Here is a 21,917-nt window from a genome sequence, read left to right as displayed (position 1 = left end):
CTTGTATGTGCTCAAGATTAAAGAGCTGTGAACAAATATTATGAAATTGTACTTATGAACTTCTAACTAGCAGTGTGACCCGGGAGCTAAAAAAAAAGCGTGATTGGATAAGGGATGAATGTGTTGCAGGGCAGGGACTGTCATGTTATGGGGCGTGAGGCAGCGTGGTTAGACCCGCAGGTCTGAAAGCGTTTAAGGCGGGGGGCGGGACGATGCGCGAAACGACGGCATCCCCAGAGCTCAGTCGGACACTCCAGGGCCTCGCGTAATCCCAGCCTGTTCTCACATCGTGTAAAAACGCTCCTCCATTAATAATTTGTTGCGAAAATCACAACAAACCGACTCGAGGCCGCCTTTAGCAAGGGCACCGGCCTTTTACCGAAGGGAACTCATTTCCGTAAAGGAATTAAAATTTGATGGCGGATAAGTATCGGGTGCCGCACTTAAACGCTCGACCGAGCGTGACCAGGCTCGCGCCGTAAACCTAGAACCCAAGCAAACCGCTCCGGCGTTTCATTACGCCGTGCGGAAGAACACCGAACCCCATCCAGAGAAAGAGATAACCATCAATTATATATGAAACACAACGCGATGCCTTTCGAGAGACCTAAAAACAGGATCGTGTCTGGGAAAGAAAAAGAAAAAAGCAAAAGAAGAACGGGAAGATAATCTTGCGGCTTTGTAAATGAAAACGATCGACAGTATTTTCCATTTCTCCCCCCCCCCCCCACCGCCTTCTGGCTCAAGCTGCTAAAATGTTGCCTGTCCTATTCGGATACCATTCAATGTGATGCACCGCTCCAAGGTCCAGAGCAAATACTGACTGTGGCCAGGAGTCCTGCAGGAAAGGGCATAATTTGCCCCAGTGCTACTCAAGAAGGAGAGTTTCTACTGGCCTGCTTCAATAAACAAAGCAGTTCTATTGGTCAGCTGCCTGCAATCAACCTGGGCCGGCTGAGCCAATAGCGCTAGTTTCCACTCCACATACACAAACACAGTCTCGGCTACATTTTCTTGCACAGTCCAATTGGTTGCAGCAGATCTGCACCATAATATTTGATTGGCCGAAGGAGCTTATCATGGCTTCCCTGACATATGCTGCCCCTTGTCTGTCCATATCTTCCCGCTTAAGACAACTAGCTTCAATGGATTACAAAGGGCTACTTGCAATAAGGACTCCCACAAAGGGAGGACTCCCACAATTTGTAAAATGGCAAAGGCACATTCTGGTGACTCACTTGTTGACAGAAGTGGCTGACATTGAATATGAATTTTGTCCACAGTGTTATCAAGGCAAAGTGGAAAGGTTACTTGGCTATATACCCTCAAAATATTTCAGCTGTATCTGTCTATATTTACCAAAATGACTGTTTAAACCAATCAATATGCCATTTTCATATAAAAAAGACGACTTACCACATATGCTTGATGTCAGTGAGGTTTTGAATGTCATTCAATTATTTTTATGGCATAACTATTGCAAGTAGCCCATAATCCTGAAGCCAGACACTACAGATATTTTAAATGATTTACAGTCCACTATCTACTAGTCCTTGAATCTATCTCACAGGTTTACAGTGGTCCGTGCATCCCTGCTTTGAAGCTGTAGCAATGCCTATGTTTCAAAACTATCATTTTGAATCAAGACATTCTTGCTTGCATGACTGAAACCAGGCACACTAAACCCCTGGTTTTGGATGAGGGTGAATGTTTCTTAGATGTTTCCATGTCTCCAAGCTCAAAGAAAGAAACCTGTACCCAAAAATTTCCCCAGACTACTCTCTTACCCTGAGCTATACATTAATGTAAAGTAACGTGTGCTGCAAAGCTGTTGTGCTTTTATTACTCAAAATTCAGCAGTTCTGACTCAAGTGACTTTAAGGGCAGGGACGGAGAGCTAGCCCAAACATTTATGTCATATTTTAGCTACATTTCTTTACATTTCATTTTCAATGACCCAATGAATAACAGCTGTCCCTATATGGCATGTTTTACCATGGAAATAGACTCCTGACACAGACAACTTCATGGGGACTAGCCCAGGATACGGAATGCTGGAGCGCTCCTTAGTGTTCCTTATTTCGGGCTAGTCCCTGAGAAGTAAGGAGTAAGGAGTTCTTATCTATAGTTTGACTATCCTGGCTGTTCAGCACCTTTTCCTCTTTTATATAGTTGGTTTAAAGCACATTGGGCATCTTCCTTTTGATGCTTCATGATGGATCCTCTAAGAGAGGATCACCACTGCTGTACACAGTTGATTATCCAGTTAAGACAGGGTACAGTAATTAGTGGGAAAACCTTCCTTCAATGGCCGCTCCGGGAATGGAGTTTTCAACCTCTCTTATTGCGTACATTACTCACCGAAGCATCATCAGAGAATGTCCTGGCTTGGAATTGTAGCATCCAGTTTGAGTCCCGCCTGATTTGACAAAGCAATAACTGGCAAATGGTCTCTGAGCAGAACATGCCCAAAGTTAGGCAGAGTTCTGCTACGTTGGAGTTAGAAGCTAATACACAAGTCAGATAAGGGTAGCTAGCTGCATAATAAAAGCAAAGCTCAGACAAGCCCTCGCCGAACCCAAACTGACGGTGGGCACTGCTGTGATGTGCCAGGCGCAGTTGCAAACGAGCTTCAAGTTTGGAAAAAAAAAATCAGGGAAAAGAGCTTTACTATATGCGATTTCGAAGTCTCGTAATGTCTTGCAGTAACGCGCGCAAAAGGTTACGCTGTAGCCTGAAATACAAAGCCGTTCGTTTTATGTTATAGGAAGCTATGGAAGTAACTAGAAACTTCAAGTTCTTCTAGAAGTTCTGCAATGTACGGTGTCGGTGAGTCAAGAGATATACTGCCCTGTCACTGTTCTGCATGACATCACTAGAAGGGAGTGGGCGTGAACCCAAGCTGTGCACCTGTCAGTGCGTCACCACAGCCCACATTTCATGACTGAGAGCAGGGCTCAATAAAAACGTGTTTGCAATCTTTATAACGGGCAACAGGGACACTCACACTGCAACCTAAAGTCTGCCCAAGCAAAGCAAAGGCAAACTTCCTGAGGCTCAGCCAGTAAAGGCTCTCACCATGAGTGAAGACCGGGCCCTAGCACCACTTCGATTCAGGCCTGTTGCCTGCCTACATGACTAACAGAGAGAAATAAAATGTGATTGGGCATTCTATATTGGAGAAAAAAAGAAAATTAAAAATCATGGATAGCTGTATAGATCGAATAAAACTATATACTGTGGTATGGCACTCTTGGTCAAATTGCACGTTTTGTTGAATCTCTAAGTGAAAAGAAGTTAACATCTCAGTCAGCTGCTTAGAGGAGTCCATGGTTTTTTGAACATAAGCACAACACACTGATAGAGATGAGAAGGGTCAGAGTATTTATTAAGCTCTGGAATCGTCTTCAACTGGCTTCATTTAAGACCTAATGAGTCAATCAAGTTTTGAAAAAAAAGATTAATGGATCAACTGGAAGAGTGCCCAAACTTTTGCACATGCCACATTAACAGTTCTTTATCTGTTAAATTCAGCAAATAAAAAATTAATTGTGCGTAAAGATTCGCAGAAATATGTCATGTTTAATTTCCCTGGAGAGGCCGAGTTAACATCTTTTCACTTAGAAAATCAACAAAACATGTCATTTGACAGTGGGTGCTCGAACCTCAGCGTACCACCGCACATAGCACTGTGTAAAAGTATACGACAAATTATGTCAGTATCGCGCTGACTTTACTGGATGAAACAAAGTGATACGAATCAGTTTGGAAAACGTGATTCATTCTTTCGTCCGGGGTGCGGAGTGGCGCTCAGGATCGGGCTCGCGATCGTGTAGAGCGGCGGCGTGCTCGCAGCAGGCCCGTAGGTGTAAGAAACCGAAAACACGACGCTCTCACGACAGACTCACAAGCCCTATGTGTCACTATCAGAGAGGCACGGCTCCGTGAGCTCGCCGCCGTTGCCGCGGGAACGCCTTCGCGCCACATACGGGGAGAGAGAGAGAGAGGGAGGGAGGGAGGGAGGGAGGGGGAGCGACGCCGCACCTCCTCCGAGCGCGGCGTGGCACTTTCGGGGCGCTCGGCGTTGTAAAGAGCTCCAGGCTGCGCGCGGGCAAGAGCTACCTCAGACCCAGCCTTCCGGATTTTACCTGGTTTCATTCATTTCTGTCATTCTCCCCGACTTTCTGTTCCAGACAGAGAGAAGCAGAGAGAGAGAGAGAGAGAGAAAGAGAGAGAAAGAGAGAGTGAGAGAAAGAGAGAAAGAGAGAGAAAGAGAGAGTGAGAGAAAGAGAGAGAGACACAGAGCGAGAGAGAGAGCAGTATGGAGGAAGGGAGGGAGGGATGGGGTCTCATAAGGAGGACTCATACTGAAGCAGCTCGTATAGCAGGGGTCCATCTCGATAGCGGATCCCTACGGCGCTGGGCGTGATGTACTGCAGAATATTGATGGTTCTCCTCAGACGCCGGTCCACAAAGTGGGCATCCCAGGCCGGGTAGCGCTTCCTGGGTAGCCACAACCTGAGTGTCTGTGACAAGCACCTAAACAAAATACATATCATTTATGGTCCATGGCCATTATCATCTACATTATGTCAGTGTACATGTGCAATTAAAAAAAGATTATGCTTTTATTAAAATTTCATATTTTCTCCTCAATCACACTAAGACATTCCGTTTCATTTTCCTCTCATGTTTCTGTTTCAAACGACTTCTCGTTTCCTTTCATCTTCCACCCATTCCGCCTCTCTTCCTCTCTGCTCCTGTCACACTCGCACAGTCTCTTTCTCCTGCCTCCATCCATCATGATAAGTGGTTGATTTCAGCACCCGTGCGGTGTGGACAGCTCCACTGCACCCAGAACACCAGCGATCAGCAAAACATCTGGGCTGGGCTGGGCTCAAAAGACGCACCTACTCAGAGCACACCACAAACACAAACACAAACGCAAACGCACGCACACACGCACGCACATACGCACACGCACATTTACAATCTTAAATCACATGCATCACACGCACACGCATGTGTGCTGGTGCACATACACACACGAGCGCACACACGCACGCATGTACACACACACACACATTTACATTTTTAAATCACATAAATCTCACACACGCACATGCGCTGGTGCACGTGCACGCACACACACAAGTGCACACACACACATTTACACTCTTCAATCGCGTATAGCCGACACATCACACGCGCACAGCCGATACCCGGTTTAATTACAAACATGGCCGCCCATCACCGACATAACAAAGAAGCGTCAGCGCTGCTCTCATTATTCTGTCTCTCTGGCTCTTCCTCCAGAGGACTCCCTTCATGAAGACGGCCGCTGACACGAGCCACGCGCTCCTCCTGAACGCACGAAGGCCGTCGACGTTAATGCGCTCAGGGGTCGGGTCCTGCCTTCCTCACGCGGCTCATGGAGATGACATCGCACAGCGTGGAGCTCGGTCCGAGCCGTCCAGGGCAGGCACCGTGCTAAAACCCACGATCAGCCAACGGCTGTAAAAATGTATCATAAAAACCAAAAACGTTATTTCACTTAAATCGTGAATAATTCTACGGCCAGTAGCCCGACCGCCCCGCCACCACCACCAACGCAAAAAAGCACCGCTACCGACAGCGCCAAACACAGAAAGCAATGCCCACAGTGCCGCCTTTAGAAATGCCAAAACCGCTGCAGACACCACCGGCAACTCCAGCAACAGGCCCAATTATAAAAATCCATCTATACTGTTATAATCAGTTATTTCTGGTGAGTACTTGGGTTGCCGACGGCTGCGCTCTTGTATCTGTCTGAGAGGGAAATCTGAGCGAGAATCTACAGATGTTTTCTCAGCAAACAGCAGCTGCTCTTTATTCACCCAAAAATAGTTATTTTCTTCTCCCTGCGGGAGGAAACTGAAAGGAGCAATCGAGTTTATATTCGAAGCTACATAATGCATAGATTTAGCTCCAAACATAATTAACTGAATCTGTTTTTTAGTTTTTTTTTTTTTTTTTTTAAAAAAGCTTAACACATCATGGTGCCAATCCTCGCTTGTGAACACTTCATGATTTAAAATGCTTGCTTTCAGTCAAAGGTCGTGTTTTCGGATTGAGGAATAAAAAACATAAAGTGAAGTGTAATTAAATGAGCCTGCCGCTCACTGTAATTAACTGCAAACTAAGAAGACCCGCCGCCGCCTGCTTTCTCCACTGCGCTCGCGGTGCTCCAGCTAAATTACGTTTAGCATTCAGACGCACAATGCGCAGTTACCGTGTTGTGCCTTTAAATTCCCTCCGTTTCCCCTCCGGAGAGATAAGCCATTTTCCCCCCCCATTCAAGCCCTGCTGCGCTAAGACTCCGGGAGTGTTTCTTTTCCCGTTTGAAATCTTACGGTAAACGTTTGCGAAAGCAAAGGGAGACACGGCAGACGGCACAAAAAGGGGGGGGTGGGGGGGGTGGGGGGGGCGGCGGCGTTCGCGGCGGAGATGAAAAAAAAAAAAGCCACAGACGGGAGCGGTGGAATTAGTTGCGACGGGAGCGCGGCTTTGTTCCGCCTTCCTTCCCGCCGTCGGGAAAGAACGGCGGGCGGGCGGCGACCGAGCGGCGGCACCGATGAAAGGAGGCGCGGGGGGATCTCCAATTTCCCTCCAAAAAGAAGCTGGGAGGGGGGGGGGGGGGGGATTAGCGCGCTGAACGCTCCCTCCCTGCGTGGCGCCTCAGAGGAACAAAAACGCCTCCTTTCGTTTGGGGAAACACGCGGGGACTTTCACGCGCCGGTTCAGAAGCGCCGGAGCTTCGGTCCCACATTATCCACTGATTTGTGCGTTTTGAGAAAACACCGGACTTTAGCTGTGCTTGAGTGTTCGTTTTGAAAAGCGAGGTTTTATCGTTATCGGAGTTCAGCTGTGCGAGTGCGTTTAAGAAGTGAGAATTTATTGCCGTAGTGTAACTGTGCTTGCAGCAGTTAACCTGTTAATTATGGGCTTCCCAAATGGCAGGGCAAGTACAGGAGCTCAACAGTAAGGCAGGCGAAGCTCCACGGGTCAGGTCTGGGGAATGGTACAAGGCAGCCGCACCAGTCACACAATTGGCTTTATCTCACCATGGGAAAGACAGCCAGGATTTCTCACATTAGCACAGAAATACTTTCTCACAATGGGTTCCTCGTGGTTCCCTACAGGGAAATATCTCTGGGCCCTGCTACAGTAACTCAGCAACTTGATGCAATTTACTATGAACACGCGTAGGAGTTTCACAAGGAAACCCTCCAGCTTCCTTGTCGGCCATTTTGGATCCATATATAAGTGTCGTGTAGCAACACGGGCAATCCAAGATTTTCATACGCTGTATAATACAGTACATTTATGAATGCAGAACTGCAGTTACGCCTTCAAGTACAGCCTAGCGCGGAAGCACAACCGTCTGTGAATGGAGATGAGCTCATGCTGTAATTAGCAGAGGGACGTCTCATTGGGATTCATTGTCAAGTACAAGCTGTACAAGTACAGTGAAAACCTTCCTGTGCCTGTGTTGCTGCCTGTAAATCCAGGTGTGGAGAGACTTGTATATGTAACAGACACCATCACAGAAGGGGCTTCCATTTATTTTAAATGAGTTTAATTTCACTTCACCCCAAAATGAGAAAACATCACAGAGCGATAGATAGCTTTTTCCCCAATATACCAGTTGGATTTAAAAGCACACCATGGATTTAAGGACAAACAAGCAAAAAAAATCCCCCTTAATGCCCTTGTAAGCTACAACACAGACTAGAATCAACAAGAGGAACTAAATGATATTTGGGAGAGAGAAACAGACATATGCAGGTCTAATTCGGAGAGGAAGTTTCAGACAAGGCACTGAGAATGAGAGAGCAGGGGGAGGGGCAAGCACTTACGAACACCTGGCCCGGCGTCCAGTCGCTCACAGAGACACTGCGGCCCCCCCACTGTCCCCCCCGGCACTGAGGGGAGGGTCCCGCCGGCCTGACCCAGCCTGCCATGCTGGGACACTGAAGCAAACAAACACAAAATAATGGATTCATGAAATGGCAATGGAGCAAGGGAGCAAGAAACACTCACATACACACACACATACACAACACACACACTCACACACATACACATTCACAAACTGAAACACATACAGACGCACACACACAACACACACGCTCACACATTCACAAACTCAAACACGCACACTCACACACACGTACCCAGACACACACACACACACACACACACACACTCACATTCTCTCACACACACTCTCACACACATACACACACACTCAAACACTCTCTCACTCACACACATACTCAGTCTCACACACATATACACATACAGGAACAGGGAGGGAGTGAGGAACACACAAAAAGGCAAACAAATCAGACTAAAGGGGGCATTCAATAAAGCCACAATGCGTTTTGTACTGAACTGGGAGAAAAGCAGGCATTTCATACACTGTGGAACTCAGTGAGCGTGTGAGCAGTGTTACGTTCCAAGTCGTGTGTGTTGTTTTTTTCCCCCTCTGTAATGCTGCAGGAGAGCCATTCATCATCCCATTCGCTGTCCCCGCTGTCAGTCATCGTTAACCTGGTCCCGCCTCCACCAATCACATCCCTCCTCTGGAAGATAAAAGCTGCGTGGCTGCCGCTGCTCGTGGTCTCGCTGTCATTGATCTGTTCGTTTTCGCTGTGTGGTTGTGTATGTGCGGTAGAGATTTAGAGACCTGTGTGTGTGCGTGTAAACGTTTCCCCTGCTTGTGTATGTGTGGTTGTCTGTGTGTGGTTCAGGCCCTGGGGCAGGTAAGACAGAGGCCTCTATACACCGGTGCTACACGCAGGAGGAAACTTGTATAGACACATTAGAAAAGGGGTGGTTGCCAACTGTGTATTTTTGTTTGTAAGAGTAGTTAGACAGTCTTTTGTTATGCTTAGTTAGTCAGATTATCTTTTGTTCTGGCGCTGTTTGGTTCTGCTTATTTCATTTCTTTGGCTACATCCATGTCCCTTGGCCTTGTGACCTAGTTGTATCTTGTTTTGTGTAAACTTGACCAAATGTAAATATCACTTCACTTGCACTCTTATAATAATAACACCTTTAATATCACCTGCAACTTTGTCTGCCCTGATTATTTACACTAAATGTGCTCAGCACCTTTTCACCCGGACACTTTATTTCACTATATATGTTACGTACTCCCTTCTACCCCTAGACACCTTGAGAGATGTAACAAGCAGCAAGACCTGCATTAACATACACACACCCACACACACGCAGTCACAAAAATAAACTCGCCCAAACATATTTACATAAACATAAGCACACACCTACGCTGTTCCCATACACACTCCTACATGTGAGTACATCTATAACTTTTTTTTCTGCAATATTTAGAAAAATTGGCTATACTCTATTCTCAAAAGTGGAAAACAAAGTTTATGGTTTGACTAAATGTCCATCATTGAACTCCCAATAAAAAAATTGGAAGAAAAATGAATTCAAGTAGGATAAAAGTATAAGAAAGTCACCTGTTTCCCTGTGAGTCATGTGATGCTCTATGACTCTATAAATCACATGAATAAGGTATGAGACTAAGTGAACCACATGCTAGTCCCTGTTTTGCTGCTGTGCAAATGAAGGTCCACTAAAAGAAAACAACTCAATGTTTCCATTGTTTCTGAGCAGCTAGTTTGACTGTGTCTCAGGGCAGTGAGTGTGACAGTTTCTCAGAGCAGTGAATTTGAGTGCTTCTGGGGGCAGTGAGTTTGAGCATTTCTCAAAGCAGTGAGTGTGACAGTTTCTCAGAGCAGTGAGCTTCAGCGTTTCTCAGGACAGTGAGTTTCAGTTTGCATGCAGCCACAGACAGCCCCGGAATCCATGCAGCTCCTCCACAGGAGGTAAGAAAGTGAGATGCTGGGCATCAAGCAGCCAAACCCCGCCCCTCACATTTCTCCCACCCCCTAAATAGTTTGATTACATATTTTCTCAGGAGAATACCTTATCCATCTCATGTTTTTTAAACACCTTATCCCAACCCGAAGCCTTCTGGCTATGAGTCCAGGTCCTCTGGGCCAAATCAAATAATGATGCAAGGATTAGGTTCACAGCCAATCACAGCCGAATATAAGCAGAAACATCGATCGAAAGGATCAGCGTGAACTCGCGAGTGAAAGGGCTGGCGTGGGTGCTGCGGGAAGATCCAGGAAGGACTCTGCTTCTCAGCCACAGCCAGAAAGGGGTGAAAAGGGCGAGCTTAAGACGCTCAGTATTCCTTAAGTGCCTCCTGGCAAGCACAGCTACCCAGTCGTTTTTTCCCGAAAGATGCACCACTCCTCCAGTTATGGTTTTTATGTTAAACGGTTACTCTCGATCCACGCAGGTAGTGTACCAACGATGGCCGAGAAGAAAAAAACGGAGGGCGATCTTATAAATAATTAAAGAATCGGCCAGCCAAAGTCGCCATGTGAGCGGATCCGAGGGATTTAAACGCTGCTGACAGGGAGAGATTTTCTGCACTGTAGACTCCACATGCCGACCTGCCAGCAATGGTTCCTCCTGCCGGGCACTTAATCGCCCTGGCACCTATGCTGGCAAAGCTGGGCAGAGCCCTCTGGCTCCCTCTGCTGGTCAGCTACACACTCAAATAAGCCTTCGCCCTTAGACCAGGACTTCCAATGCTACCACACTGCATTTGAGCGCTACCTCACAACCACACCACAACCTTTATCACTACTCCACTTTTTCACCAGGAACTTTGCCACTACTGCACTGTTACACTAGTACACCAGAGGGAAATCAAGACCCTCTGGTCTAATGTTAACGGTGTCTGACTGGGATTTTTTATTTTATGTAACCAGGAAAAACCCAATTGAGATCGATATCTCTTTTACAAGGGGGACCTGACATAAAACTCAAGTTGCACAAGACAGTAAACAAACAAGTTACAACATCAAATGGGGAATGAGACAACAGTGTAACAGTAATTAAAAGCAGAGCAGAGGTTAAAAGCAGGAGCATATTTCAGTCACAGAGTTGTGAATTACGTGTTTAAAGTCAACAATTGAAAGTAATCTGTCAAGTTTAAGATTTCTTTGCAGATTGTTCCGACTGTAAGGTGTAAAATATCTGAAACCCAACTTTACAATTTCAGAAGAGGGAAGAGGGACTTCAAAGAGTTCTTCATCACTACAGTGGAGGTGATAACTACAGTATGTGTATAATTAGCAGACAGCTGAGGTTTGAAGGAAGTAGACCAATTATTGTATAAATGAACATACACCAGAGGATCAATCTCCACAGCTGTAAAGAAGTTAATCCGCATGTGGCGCTTTAGATCTCCTGTAAGTGCAGGGGTGTGAGCACTGAAACACTGTTATTCTCAGAGTGTAATGCCTGCCTGCACTAACCAAAGAAAGCTCATAAGTCCAGCTGAATTTGATATGATCATATGTAGAAACTAGGCTACATCATAAGAGCATGTGAACTGGAGACCAGCCTATGAACAGCCCTTTGTAAAACCACTGGAAATCTAATTCAGAAATACTCGGCCCTTACACTGCACTGCACATATCTGAACACATTTACACTGTGCATATCTATGTAGCTACATCAGATTCTGTGGAACCATCAAACAACAATGGTGTCTGGGTCAGCCAGGTTGCACGTCCAGCCTAAGGATACATATTTTGGTCCTGTATCAAATTCCGACAACTGTGGCTGGTGGTCCTATGGGGAAATGCATTACTCAGGATGGGGGGTTGGGGGAGTAAGGCGATTCCTTGTTGACAATTGCATATCACTCATTCATTCACGTGCATTAATTTATCAGTCGGCTAGCTAGCAAGTAATATTAGCAAGTTAACCTGAATACAGGCCTATACGCTTTGCTCAATATGATCAGTGGGTTGATAACTAAAGTGCTGGTAGAGAGGCTATTATTAACGTGATGTGGGACGAGAGCCCGTGTTTTTTTATTTTGTGTCGAACAGCTCCGTTTAGTAGTGTCAAAATTCAGGCTATAACACAAGTTTATTCCCAAAATGTATTCATCCACAGCTATACTGACAGACTTAGAAGAGTAGGCTGATTGCACCACCGCAATCATCTACATTGATAAATTACCACCAATTTAGCATAGATAAGGATCGACAATGATGTTTAGACACAACACTCGTGTCAAATTTAGAACCAGAAACATGCAGCAGTACTTTGAAATGTCGTACTAGAGGTGTAACCTCTTGTCTAAAGCGATGGAAATGTAAAAATTAAAACAGTTAAATAACATTTAACTTCCACAAATCAGTTAAATATTGAAAGTTACAGCGAGGGTAGATGAAAACATGATGGAGTTAGAAAATTATTTTTTGTCTGTTTGGTATAATGGCAGAGAACATTTTCTGATCAGTATTTAAAAGTGATATGGGTCTATATGATAAACAGGCTGAGGCATCCTTACCCTCTTTATGGATGACTGTAATAGAAGGAGAGGGTGATTCAATGTTCCTCGCAAGTTCCCTTTTATAAAAACCAACTGAAGACTCAAGAGAACTGGTGCCAGCTGGTCCTTCAATTCCATATAAAATGCATTCATGGTATATCTGAAATCCGAGGGAATTTCCTTATTTAAGCATTTTAATTGGCTGTACAAGTTCTTCTTCAGTTATCCATTTTATAAGGAAAACATCATTGCTCTTGAGATATTTCATTTAATTGAAGATTTCTGAGATATGTTTTTGACTTTGACGTATCTATATTCCCTGACGCTGGTTTATGCAGATGTTCACACTGCTTCGCAAATTTTTTCTGCTGTGTCATTTTTATTCATTATTTTGGATGCATTTAATTTTAATTTAGCGATAAATCAGTTAGGTTATTCTGTTTTTGAAGTCTATATGCCAGGATCTTCAATCATCTAGAGACTGCCATCATTTTTTAAAAAGAAAATACCAGTGATTTTCAGTTTCTTGAATTAGTCATTCATCTAAAGTAGCCTAACACATGGTTCCAAGTACTCTGTCCTCGTATTTATGGCTTTCTGGACATTGTTAATAGTTTCTTGGCATCTTTTCTTAATTTTTCTTTTTTCCTTTATTCTTTGGAGATGCGTGTCATATTTATTTCCCCTCTAAATACTGCCTTGGCTCCTTCGCAACATGCGATTGGGTCAATTTTGTTTGTGTCATTACATCTTAAACTTTCATTGGTGTTTTTCATGTTATGCTTAAATTCTCCATCTTGAAGTAGAGAGATTCCCAGTCAGATCAACTGTTAGAGTAAATCTGGCAAGGTCTGAGAGTGTCATTTTTAAACATGAAGAAAAGTTAAAATCTATTACAGATGGACTGTCTACCTGAAGTAAATAGTATGTATAAACTTTAGTTGTTGGATGTAAAGTTGTCCATATATCAACTAGTCCTCTTTCAAAACACGCCAATCTTAAGATGTTGCCGCTTTCTTAGACGTGAATTGTTGATCTGTGAGTATCTAATCTCAAATGAAAATTCAAGGTTCTTAACTCGGTGATTAAATCTGATCCAGTTAACAGCCTCTTTTCTCAGAGATTGACAATGTTTGGTGAAAACGTGTTCTAATGAAGAGATGCATCTTTCTTCAGGAGTTGGTTACAATGGACAAAATGCATTTTGGGCTAGATTTGGAGATCTTTCTTCAGCTGTATCCCCGAATTCACCCAGTGACATTACCATTGCAGCAAATAATTGATAATCGCCCAGCTCAGATCTACACCTCTCTTCAAAACTTGGAATAGAGTCTGGTGGAAGTGTTGGCATGCCAAGTCAGCACATTTGCTTGGAATCAAAAACTCACCCTCAAGAAATGTGTGAACTGACAACAGAAATTTTATTTTTTAGTTAATCGGACTGTAGTACATAGCCAGCTTCTCTGCAACCACACTGAAGGCTTCCACGCCTTTTAATAACAGACATGCACAGGATCATACCATCCACTAGAGAACAGCATAATCAATCACTGATTGATCACTAATCAATTACTCAGTCACTCATGGAGAGTCCCTGGCATGAACTAGCCTACTATCCACTGCTGACAGTACTAGAACTGTGTTTAGCCAAGTTCCTTCATGAATATTCATGAGAATACAGCCAGACCAATTACGGACGCCACCAAATGGGGACAAATTACAATCTAATATAGCGATCAAACCAAATCACTGTCCATCACTGCTGATTGGAAGGATTTTAGACATGCATAGCTCAATTACAGCTCACGGTTGTTTGTGTGCATTAGCAGAAAAAGGTATGCAGCATTCCTGCAGAACAAACAAACGGCAAATGCTGAATATTACCCAATACACAAACAACTAATCAGGGCTGACTGTTGATGCTGGCCATTCAGAGCCATTGTAATAATTGGGTTGTTAATTATGCATGTGCTTCCGTGAGACTGGGAGAAAACTATGGAACTGGGGCATGCAGGCTGGGTATAAATCAACAATTATACACCCATGTACCAAGTCCATCATTCAAAAGCATTTATTATCAGCTTAATAGTGTGTGATGACAATAACAGGACATTTACCTCACCCTAATGTCCAGAGATCATTCGGAAATATAAGACCTGTCATCACCACTCCAAGCATCTTTGCTTCTACTCCATGACATGGTAGACCCGCATTAACAAGTCCTTCAACTTTCAACGTAATTTCCCCAGATGCTCCCTGACAATAATCTGGTGACAACCTGATATATCTGCATTCCACTTAATGTCTTTTTAAAACATAAAAGCCTCCATCAAATCCAAATTGAACCTGAAGAGATTGAGCGCCTTAAGTCCTTCTGTGCACATTTTCAGTTTCATGCCTGGAACAATGCCGTTGCCCTTCTCTGTACCTTCTAAAGCGTTTCTTTATCTTCCAGTGTCCAGAACTGCATGCAGTTCCCTAAATTGTGGTTATATGAGGAAACTGTATAACAGTATATCCAGGCCTGTGCTTTCCCTGTAACAGTATGGTCCACTTTCTTAAATATTGACATTGTAATGACTTCTCTAGGTTCTACTTTTAAAAACATTATAAATATAAGTAATAATCACAAAAACGAATTTAATGCACTCGTATAATCACCCAAATTGTCTGGACTCCCCCACCGCTGTGGTCCGGCCTCTCTTTCGTCGTAAAAATAAACAATATTTGACCTATTTATCTCTGTACCACCAAAATACATATTCCTTGAAGTATTTATAAACAAAATACACATTCTTTATGCATCACTAATGCGCATTCCAGTGAGGCAGGGGGTGATCCCATGCCTTTCTCGAGAGTGGGAAAAAGGGCATCTCCTGCTGTGGGCAGCCCACGCACCAAAGCTTTTACCGAGAGGTTCAGGAGATGAGAACAATCTACTGACTACTCGTCTCTCTTTCTTTCTTTTTGTTCCTTTTTCTTCTCTCTTCATCCAGATGCTTGGGGGCGGGGTTCTATCTAGGGACTCAAGAGCTGCTCTTGAATACTGAGCAAGTTGGAGGAGTGGCTGGAGTCCCTAAATTTTAAACCGGGAATTTCAATGCAGTTAAACGTTAGCACTGCGGTCAGCGGTCAGCATTTACAGCCAGCAGTCAACATTAAAGTGAGCAGTTAACATTACAGCCAACAGTTAATGTTAAAGTCAGCAGGGAACATTACAGTTGACACACATTTCTCCCCGCTGCACCATCTACATGGCTTGCTCGGTTTGATTCCTGCTGCATCGCCCTCAGCAAACTCCCATCTGGATCCACTGACCGTACAGATCCACCCTCAAATCTGCTTGCATTGATGTGATACTGGTGTGGATAAATAATGAAAAGATATTAGCTATCATAAATAAATCGCCCCAGGCAAAATTTATTTTTGGAGTCTTGTTATTCCACTGGAATGAACAGGATTATATTGGCTAGCTGTACTGCCTCCAGGACGGTGTCCATTGGCTGCTCTGGGAATGCTTCCCAATCTATTCATTAAACTAGAATAGTGCACCCTTCTTCCTCCTATATCTTTTATCTAATGGACATTAGTTGGGAGTCATTGGACATCTGCATGTTACTAAAAACGTTAGGAAATGTTACAAACAAACAACACACAAATAAAATTTTTTTGGTGAATTACCAACATGTTCTTTGGCTTGACAACTTTCTTTGAATCGTAATTGTTGCCTTTCCCATAGTGCTATCTCAGAGAAATACGGCACACTATAATCAGAGTTAATGCGTAAATTAAGGCTGCCATCTCCTTAAGGCACTCAAATACCCATTTCCCTCTCTGGGGTTAGAAAAAGACTGGCTCAGTATATCCCTTATGCACTGTAGAGCTGGGCCCAAGATGGCTCATTATGCCCCTTTCCCACTGTAAAGTCGGAACACGACTAGCTGAATAAATCTAGGCTCCATATATCAATAATAATAATAACAACAACAATAATAATAATCTATTTGTTTATATAGCACTTTTCTTACAAAGCTCTGTACACAACAAAGTATAGATACAACAGAATAAAGAAAATCAATACTAAATACGTTTTTTAAATCAGGTTTTTAAACTAGATTTAAAAGTAGACAGTGTTGGAGACTCATAAAATCTGGCAAATTATTCCATAAAATCAGAGCCCTAGCCACAAATTCCTTGTCCCCTCCCTTTAAAATCTGCTGGCACAGTGAGGAGATCTTTTGCTGAGGGCCTAAAGGAGATTGGTCAGGTGTACTGTATGCTTTTATCAACAATGTATTCTGATGCTAGACCTAGCCTTATCTTAGCCCTATCTCCCCAAGCACTTAAAAAAGGCAATTTTACCTTGTTTTGCACAAACAATTTTAGTTTGTTTTGCACTGCCCTCAAGTAAAGCCATATAACTTTGTGGAAACACACAGCAGAGACATGGTTATTGACAGTATCTGAAGGGCACATGTATACCATCAAGACTACATTATCAAACCTAATGTAATACATGAGGAAGTATTGGTACGCACATAATATACATAAAATTGTAAACAAAAATAACAAACCATAAACCACCTTACAATCAATATGCTCTACTGTTTATTTCACACAATCTACATCAGACAGTGGCAAAATTATTATACATAGTTCATCTCCAACACGTTTGCAGCAACAGGTAAGAATGCTACTAATAAAAATTACACTACTATGAATACATACTAAAAGCCATAAAATTCTACAATGGCTTCAAAGGTAAGAATACTTTTCACATTGAAGATTCACTTTTGTTGAGTTCTTCAACTTGGCCTCAGCGAAAAACCTTTTTCTTTGACTATTTGTCATAACCAGTTCAGAAACTAGATTTTACAAGACAACACCAAGCTGTTTTCAAAACGACCACTTGAGCTTTAAATCCAGCCATTTAAATGGCTCGTGCTGCCAGCCTGCTGCCCTCCCGTGGTGTTGTCCGATAAGAGCCCAGGCACTGAACACATAAAACCAACAAGGGCTCATTTGAAACCTTAGAGTCCTGTCCCAAGTCGCCCTACTACTTGATTGGCATGCAAGGAAACCAATCCCTGACAGCAAAATCAAAACCTCGGATTTGTCGCAAAGATATGAGATACGAGGACAGTAGAAAAATATTTTTTTTAAATCAGTACATAATGTGGTTTATGGAGTAATGAGAGACCAGTGGATGTGAAAGCTCCTTTTGTTTATTGCCCTGAGCTTTAAGGAAGAGCTGATAAGGATAAAAGTGGCGCTGCTAGCTGCAGATGAGGCTCCTAAAGGCTCGGAGTGCAAATTTGCGGCGCGCTTGTTGGTTACGTTTCAATAAATTGTGGATTTGCGACGAGTCCAAATTCCGTGGGCAGTATTGCCCATACCATTAGCGAGCCAGATATACAAGTGATGAGTGAAATTTTCCTTCAGTTCTGAAAGAAACGGGAACTACCGTGATGGCAAAGTGAAGCGGACAGGCGTGTGACTGATGTAATAAACCAAGACTGCAGACATTTTGTTTTAATGTCAAGTGCATTCATTGTTTACTTATGGGGAAAAAAAATCCCTTTGTTCTTCTGTACAAATTCACAGCACACCCAAAAATCACTTGCTCATTTATACTTTCAGATATGAAACACAAAAAACGTCACGTATACCAAACAGTTGTCCAGGAACCCTTTGTATTGGGAGCCGGATAGGGAAGCATTTTCACTATTTTCACAATTTTGCACACTTCTCCTTCGTAGGCATGTCCCAAACCGAAGTCATCAAAAAAATGCGTCTTTCTAAGGTGCCTTATTTCAGTTCAATCTGAAGGCAGCATCTGATGTATCCTTCACCAGGTAGGATATCCCATAGGTCTTTGCGATTACCACAGGCATCTCACCGTAGTTTCGGATATAAAATACAAAAAAAACCTCACAGGCATACGAAGAAGTTGACCCAGGACCCTTTGGACTGGGAGCTGGATAGGGCAGACAGAATATAGACAGCAGTAGCACAGCAGTGAGAAAGACATTCTGAGACAGTGAGAAGTATCTCTGATTACGATTTGATGCAGCTTTACGTTTTAAACCCAATGAAACTTGGCCTTGCGGAACTTAGCCTTGGAAAACTCTAGTGAGGCAGCTTTTCAGCACTGGACAGCTTCACTCCAAAATCCCAACAATTCCACTTCCCCATATATGCTGGTTCTGGTGAAATTTTAAGTAATACCACAATTTTGTTTGTGTGTTTGTTTGTTTGTTTGTTTGTTTTTTTGCCTCAAATGAACAGCAAACGAATCAAAAATAGAGTACTTTGAAAAGGGGGTTTGGCATAAATTTGCATTGCCGGTTTATTTGTGTCCCAGTCAGATAAGTCAGTCTGCTACCGCTGTGGGAAACATTCCTCTAGAGAGATGCTGAGAGAAGATTTTATCATTCCTTCAGAAAGCAGCTGAGAGGGAGAGAGAGAGAGCGATCACAGAGCAGATGGGGCTCCTCTCCATCCATTCACACCTCCTCACTGCTACCAACACTCTGAGAGGCACGGAGGAGCTGGCATCACACACAGGGTGTAAACTGCAGAAAAGGGGGCACCACAGGGTCTTCTGCTCCAGTTCATTAAGAGTCTCTCCTGCTGCTTCACTTCAGCTCTATGCCAAGAGGGCGGCAGGTCACTTTAAACAGAACCAATACGAGCTAAGATAACTGTTCCTCGGGGTCCGCTGGAGCATCGAACACCTGTAACAACGGATCTTGGTTTGCCCCACGTGATAGCACTAACCTAACCTAGCTAGTAGCAGCTCAGTGTCTGATCATAGTAGACGGGACACCTCTTTGCCTAGCCACGGTGTTAAAACGTTTTGGGGAAAAAATAACAGGAGACGTCGCAACAATGCTGGATCTATTTTTTTCCGGATAGCACAACCCGCTCACTTGCAATGGGAAGAGGTGGGCTATGGGGGCGACTGTTGTGAAATCCAACCTTCAATTGACTAATGAGGAAAATACAAACGCAAATCGCATATGGTAATTGTGGGTTTTCCTCTGGCATGGCACATGGGGAAGACGAAAGACGAATAACAAATTCTTTATTTAGAAAACAACGCCAGATGGTGTTGTGTGTAAGATGTCGGGTGAATGGTTCCTTTCTTGCATCAATTAAGCGAAAGCCAGCGGTTTCTCCTTAAATAAAGGCCAGGCAGCACCCCCACCCCCAGCTACCGCCGCGAGAGCGAACAGGAATACTCTCAATATATACAGACGTACAGAGCGATTTTTGAATATCGTACCATATAAATGCAATGAGATGCAGTTGTCTCAAAGAGGTATACGGAGATTGATCGCTACAACCACGATTTTAAGGAACCTAAACTGTTCGTAGACAGAGAAACATCTGTCGAACCAAAGGCGGATTACAGTTCACATAAACACACGCAGGCTGGCACTGCTAAATTACGACATATCTTAAAACGACATACAACGGCAAACTTATTGACTCCCTATCGAGGAAACATTCTTACGCTATAGCTAAGTACCGACTAAAGCGCAGCCTCCCCCGCACCCTCTTATAAAGGTCGTTCGGCGAAATGACTCATTCAGAATATCGATTCCATACTCCGAAAAGCCATCACAGGGCGTTCTATCTAAAGACAAAGCCATCCACAGTATCAGCATGCATTTTACCAGCAACTCTGTTATCCCATAAGTTACGCATCCAGGCTGCAAAGCGAGCGTTCTTTTTGGTTACTGCAATAGTGTCTGTGACTGTGTCTTCTGGATAGGCTACTGCTTGACATAATGTGTATACTATATATTTATGTAAATATGTGGTACATCGAAATATCCACACCTACTTTATTTTTTCAAAGATTCCAGTCACAAATTGCTTTGATGGCTGCTTAATCACAAGAAATTTCACTCTAGAACAGCGTGTCCCCTAAACCAGGTCCTGTCGATGCACTGTAATGTATTAAGCGAGCCACAGCTATCCGGTGTGAGGGCACCAAGGAGACGAGTCCTTACATGCACTTATCGTACCCAGCGTGTAACAGCAGTACACAAGCACCGAGTGCTTATCGAACACATCCTATTATAACTATTGCTGTTATGACTGGCTTAAAAATGAAACTTTAGGAAAACTTTATAACAAACAGAAGCTGGTAGTGCATCGTTTACGGGCGGTCATTTCCCCAGTGATCCTTCTATTTTGGGTGGTAAACAAGCACTGTGTTAGCTTTGACAGACAGAGTGGTGGTGCAAACACCCAAAAAACTGCTCCTTAAGTTACGTGAAGCGGTGGCAGCACTGGCTTGGGAAAGAGAAGCGTGTCTGCCCTGACGGGGGGCCGCCACACACACTCAGGTGCATTTGTCGCGTGTACTCATGCATGCACAGCAGGTCATCTCAGGTGACGGAGAGACAGACACGCGGGGAAGGGGGTGTGGAGGGAAAAATACGAGAGGGGAGGGGGGAGTCTGCATTTTGGCTACTGTGCGTTTTGTTCGTATTTTAATCCCATCAGTCCTTACCTCCATACTTGTCCCATCTGCAGAATATGTATGACAACCTGCCAGATCCACACGGATATTTGACAGCACCTGTCCCGGCTGTAAATGCCGATGGTCAGCTCCGCAGTGGCTCTCCGGCTGAGTCCCTCTACAGCCCCCAGCCCTCCCCCGGTGTAATCCTGCACGAACCACCTGAAACTCAGGATCTGGACCAGCACCGACGGAACGAGCACGAAGAACAGAGTCAGTCCGAACCACAGGTAGTCTCTCTTGGAGTAGTAGTCGATGGCCAGCCACAAGTCCGTGCCAACGTCCCAAAAGAAGACCAGCAGCGCGAGGATGATCCACAGACAGTCCAGCCATAGGCGCTCCTCCGGCGGCGGCCGCCTGCGTTCGGTCCCCTTCCCCCGGAGAGTACGCAGGCAGGCGCTCCGGCAGCCCCAGTAGCAGGACGAAGTGTTGCAGCAGCGCCAGATGTGAATAGCGCTGCTGTCGCCCGGGTCATCGTCGTCGTACTCCACCGTTTCGTCCAGGTTGTGCAACTGGGCGAAACCGGCAGCGACCCTCACGCCATCAGATTTTGCTGCCATCTTGCTCTCTGAAGCGCCCCCGCCGCCTTCAGGGGACAGTGACGTCACTTCCTAAATACCTGTTCTCTGACTCTACCCCAAATATGGCCGCTGTGTAGAGTCCAGCTCATACCAGAGCACTGCTCAGGCGTCTTCTCCGAAATCTGCTTCCCCACCTCGACGCAACCGTTCTTCATATGACAAGTGCCGCCACCAGCGACGATAAAACCTACGATAAGTTGCATTTTAATTGCATATTGGACCTATGTAGAAATGAAATCCATAGTAAGTGTCGAAGCACTTGATTACAACGACACCCCGCACAGATTGTTTCTTCTAAATCTTCTGCGTGACGCCTCGGGTCTGTGTGCTGTGTCCTCTTACAAAACACTATGCATTT

At 44.3% G+C, this 21,917-nt stretch overlaps 1 protein-coding gene across 2 annotated transcripts in view; it reads right to left on the bottom strand.

Annotated features, from left to right (window-relative positions):
• The window catches only part of LOC118229275 (XK-related protein 6-like), a 35,361-nt gene extending 13,444 nt beyond the window's left edge, over window positions 1-21,917 (bottom strand). Inside the window, exon 1 of one of the 2 annotated variants that reach the window (XM_035421120.1) lies at window positions 20,970-21,917. In XM_035421120.1, the coding sequence (XP_035277011.1) occupies window positions 20,970-21,538 (569 nt within the window). In that variant the 5' untranslated portion in view covers window positions 21,539-21,917. Of the gene's footprint in view, window positions 1-4,368; window positions 4,979-20,969 lie in introns of those variants that run through there. The other variant, XM_035421129.1, reaches the window with a different exon arrangement.

Source organism: Anguilla anguilla, chromosome 1 (assembly GCF_013347855.1).
Source record: "Anguilla anguilla isolate fAngAng1 chromosome 1, fAngAng1.pri, whole genome shotgun sequence".
NCBI classification, from domain to species: domain Eukaryota; kingdom Metazoa; phylum Chordata; class Actinopteri; order Anguilliformes; family Anguillidae; genus Anguilla; species Anguilla anguilla.
This window is presented reverse-complemented; position numbering and strand designations above follow the sequence as displayed.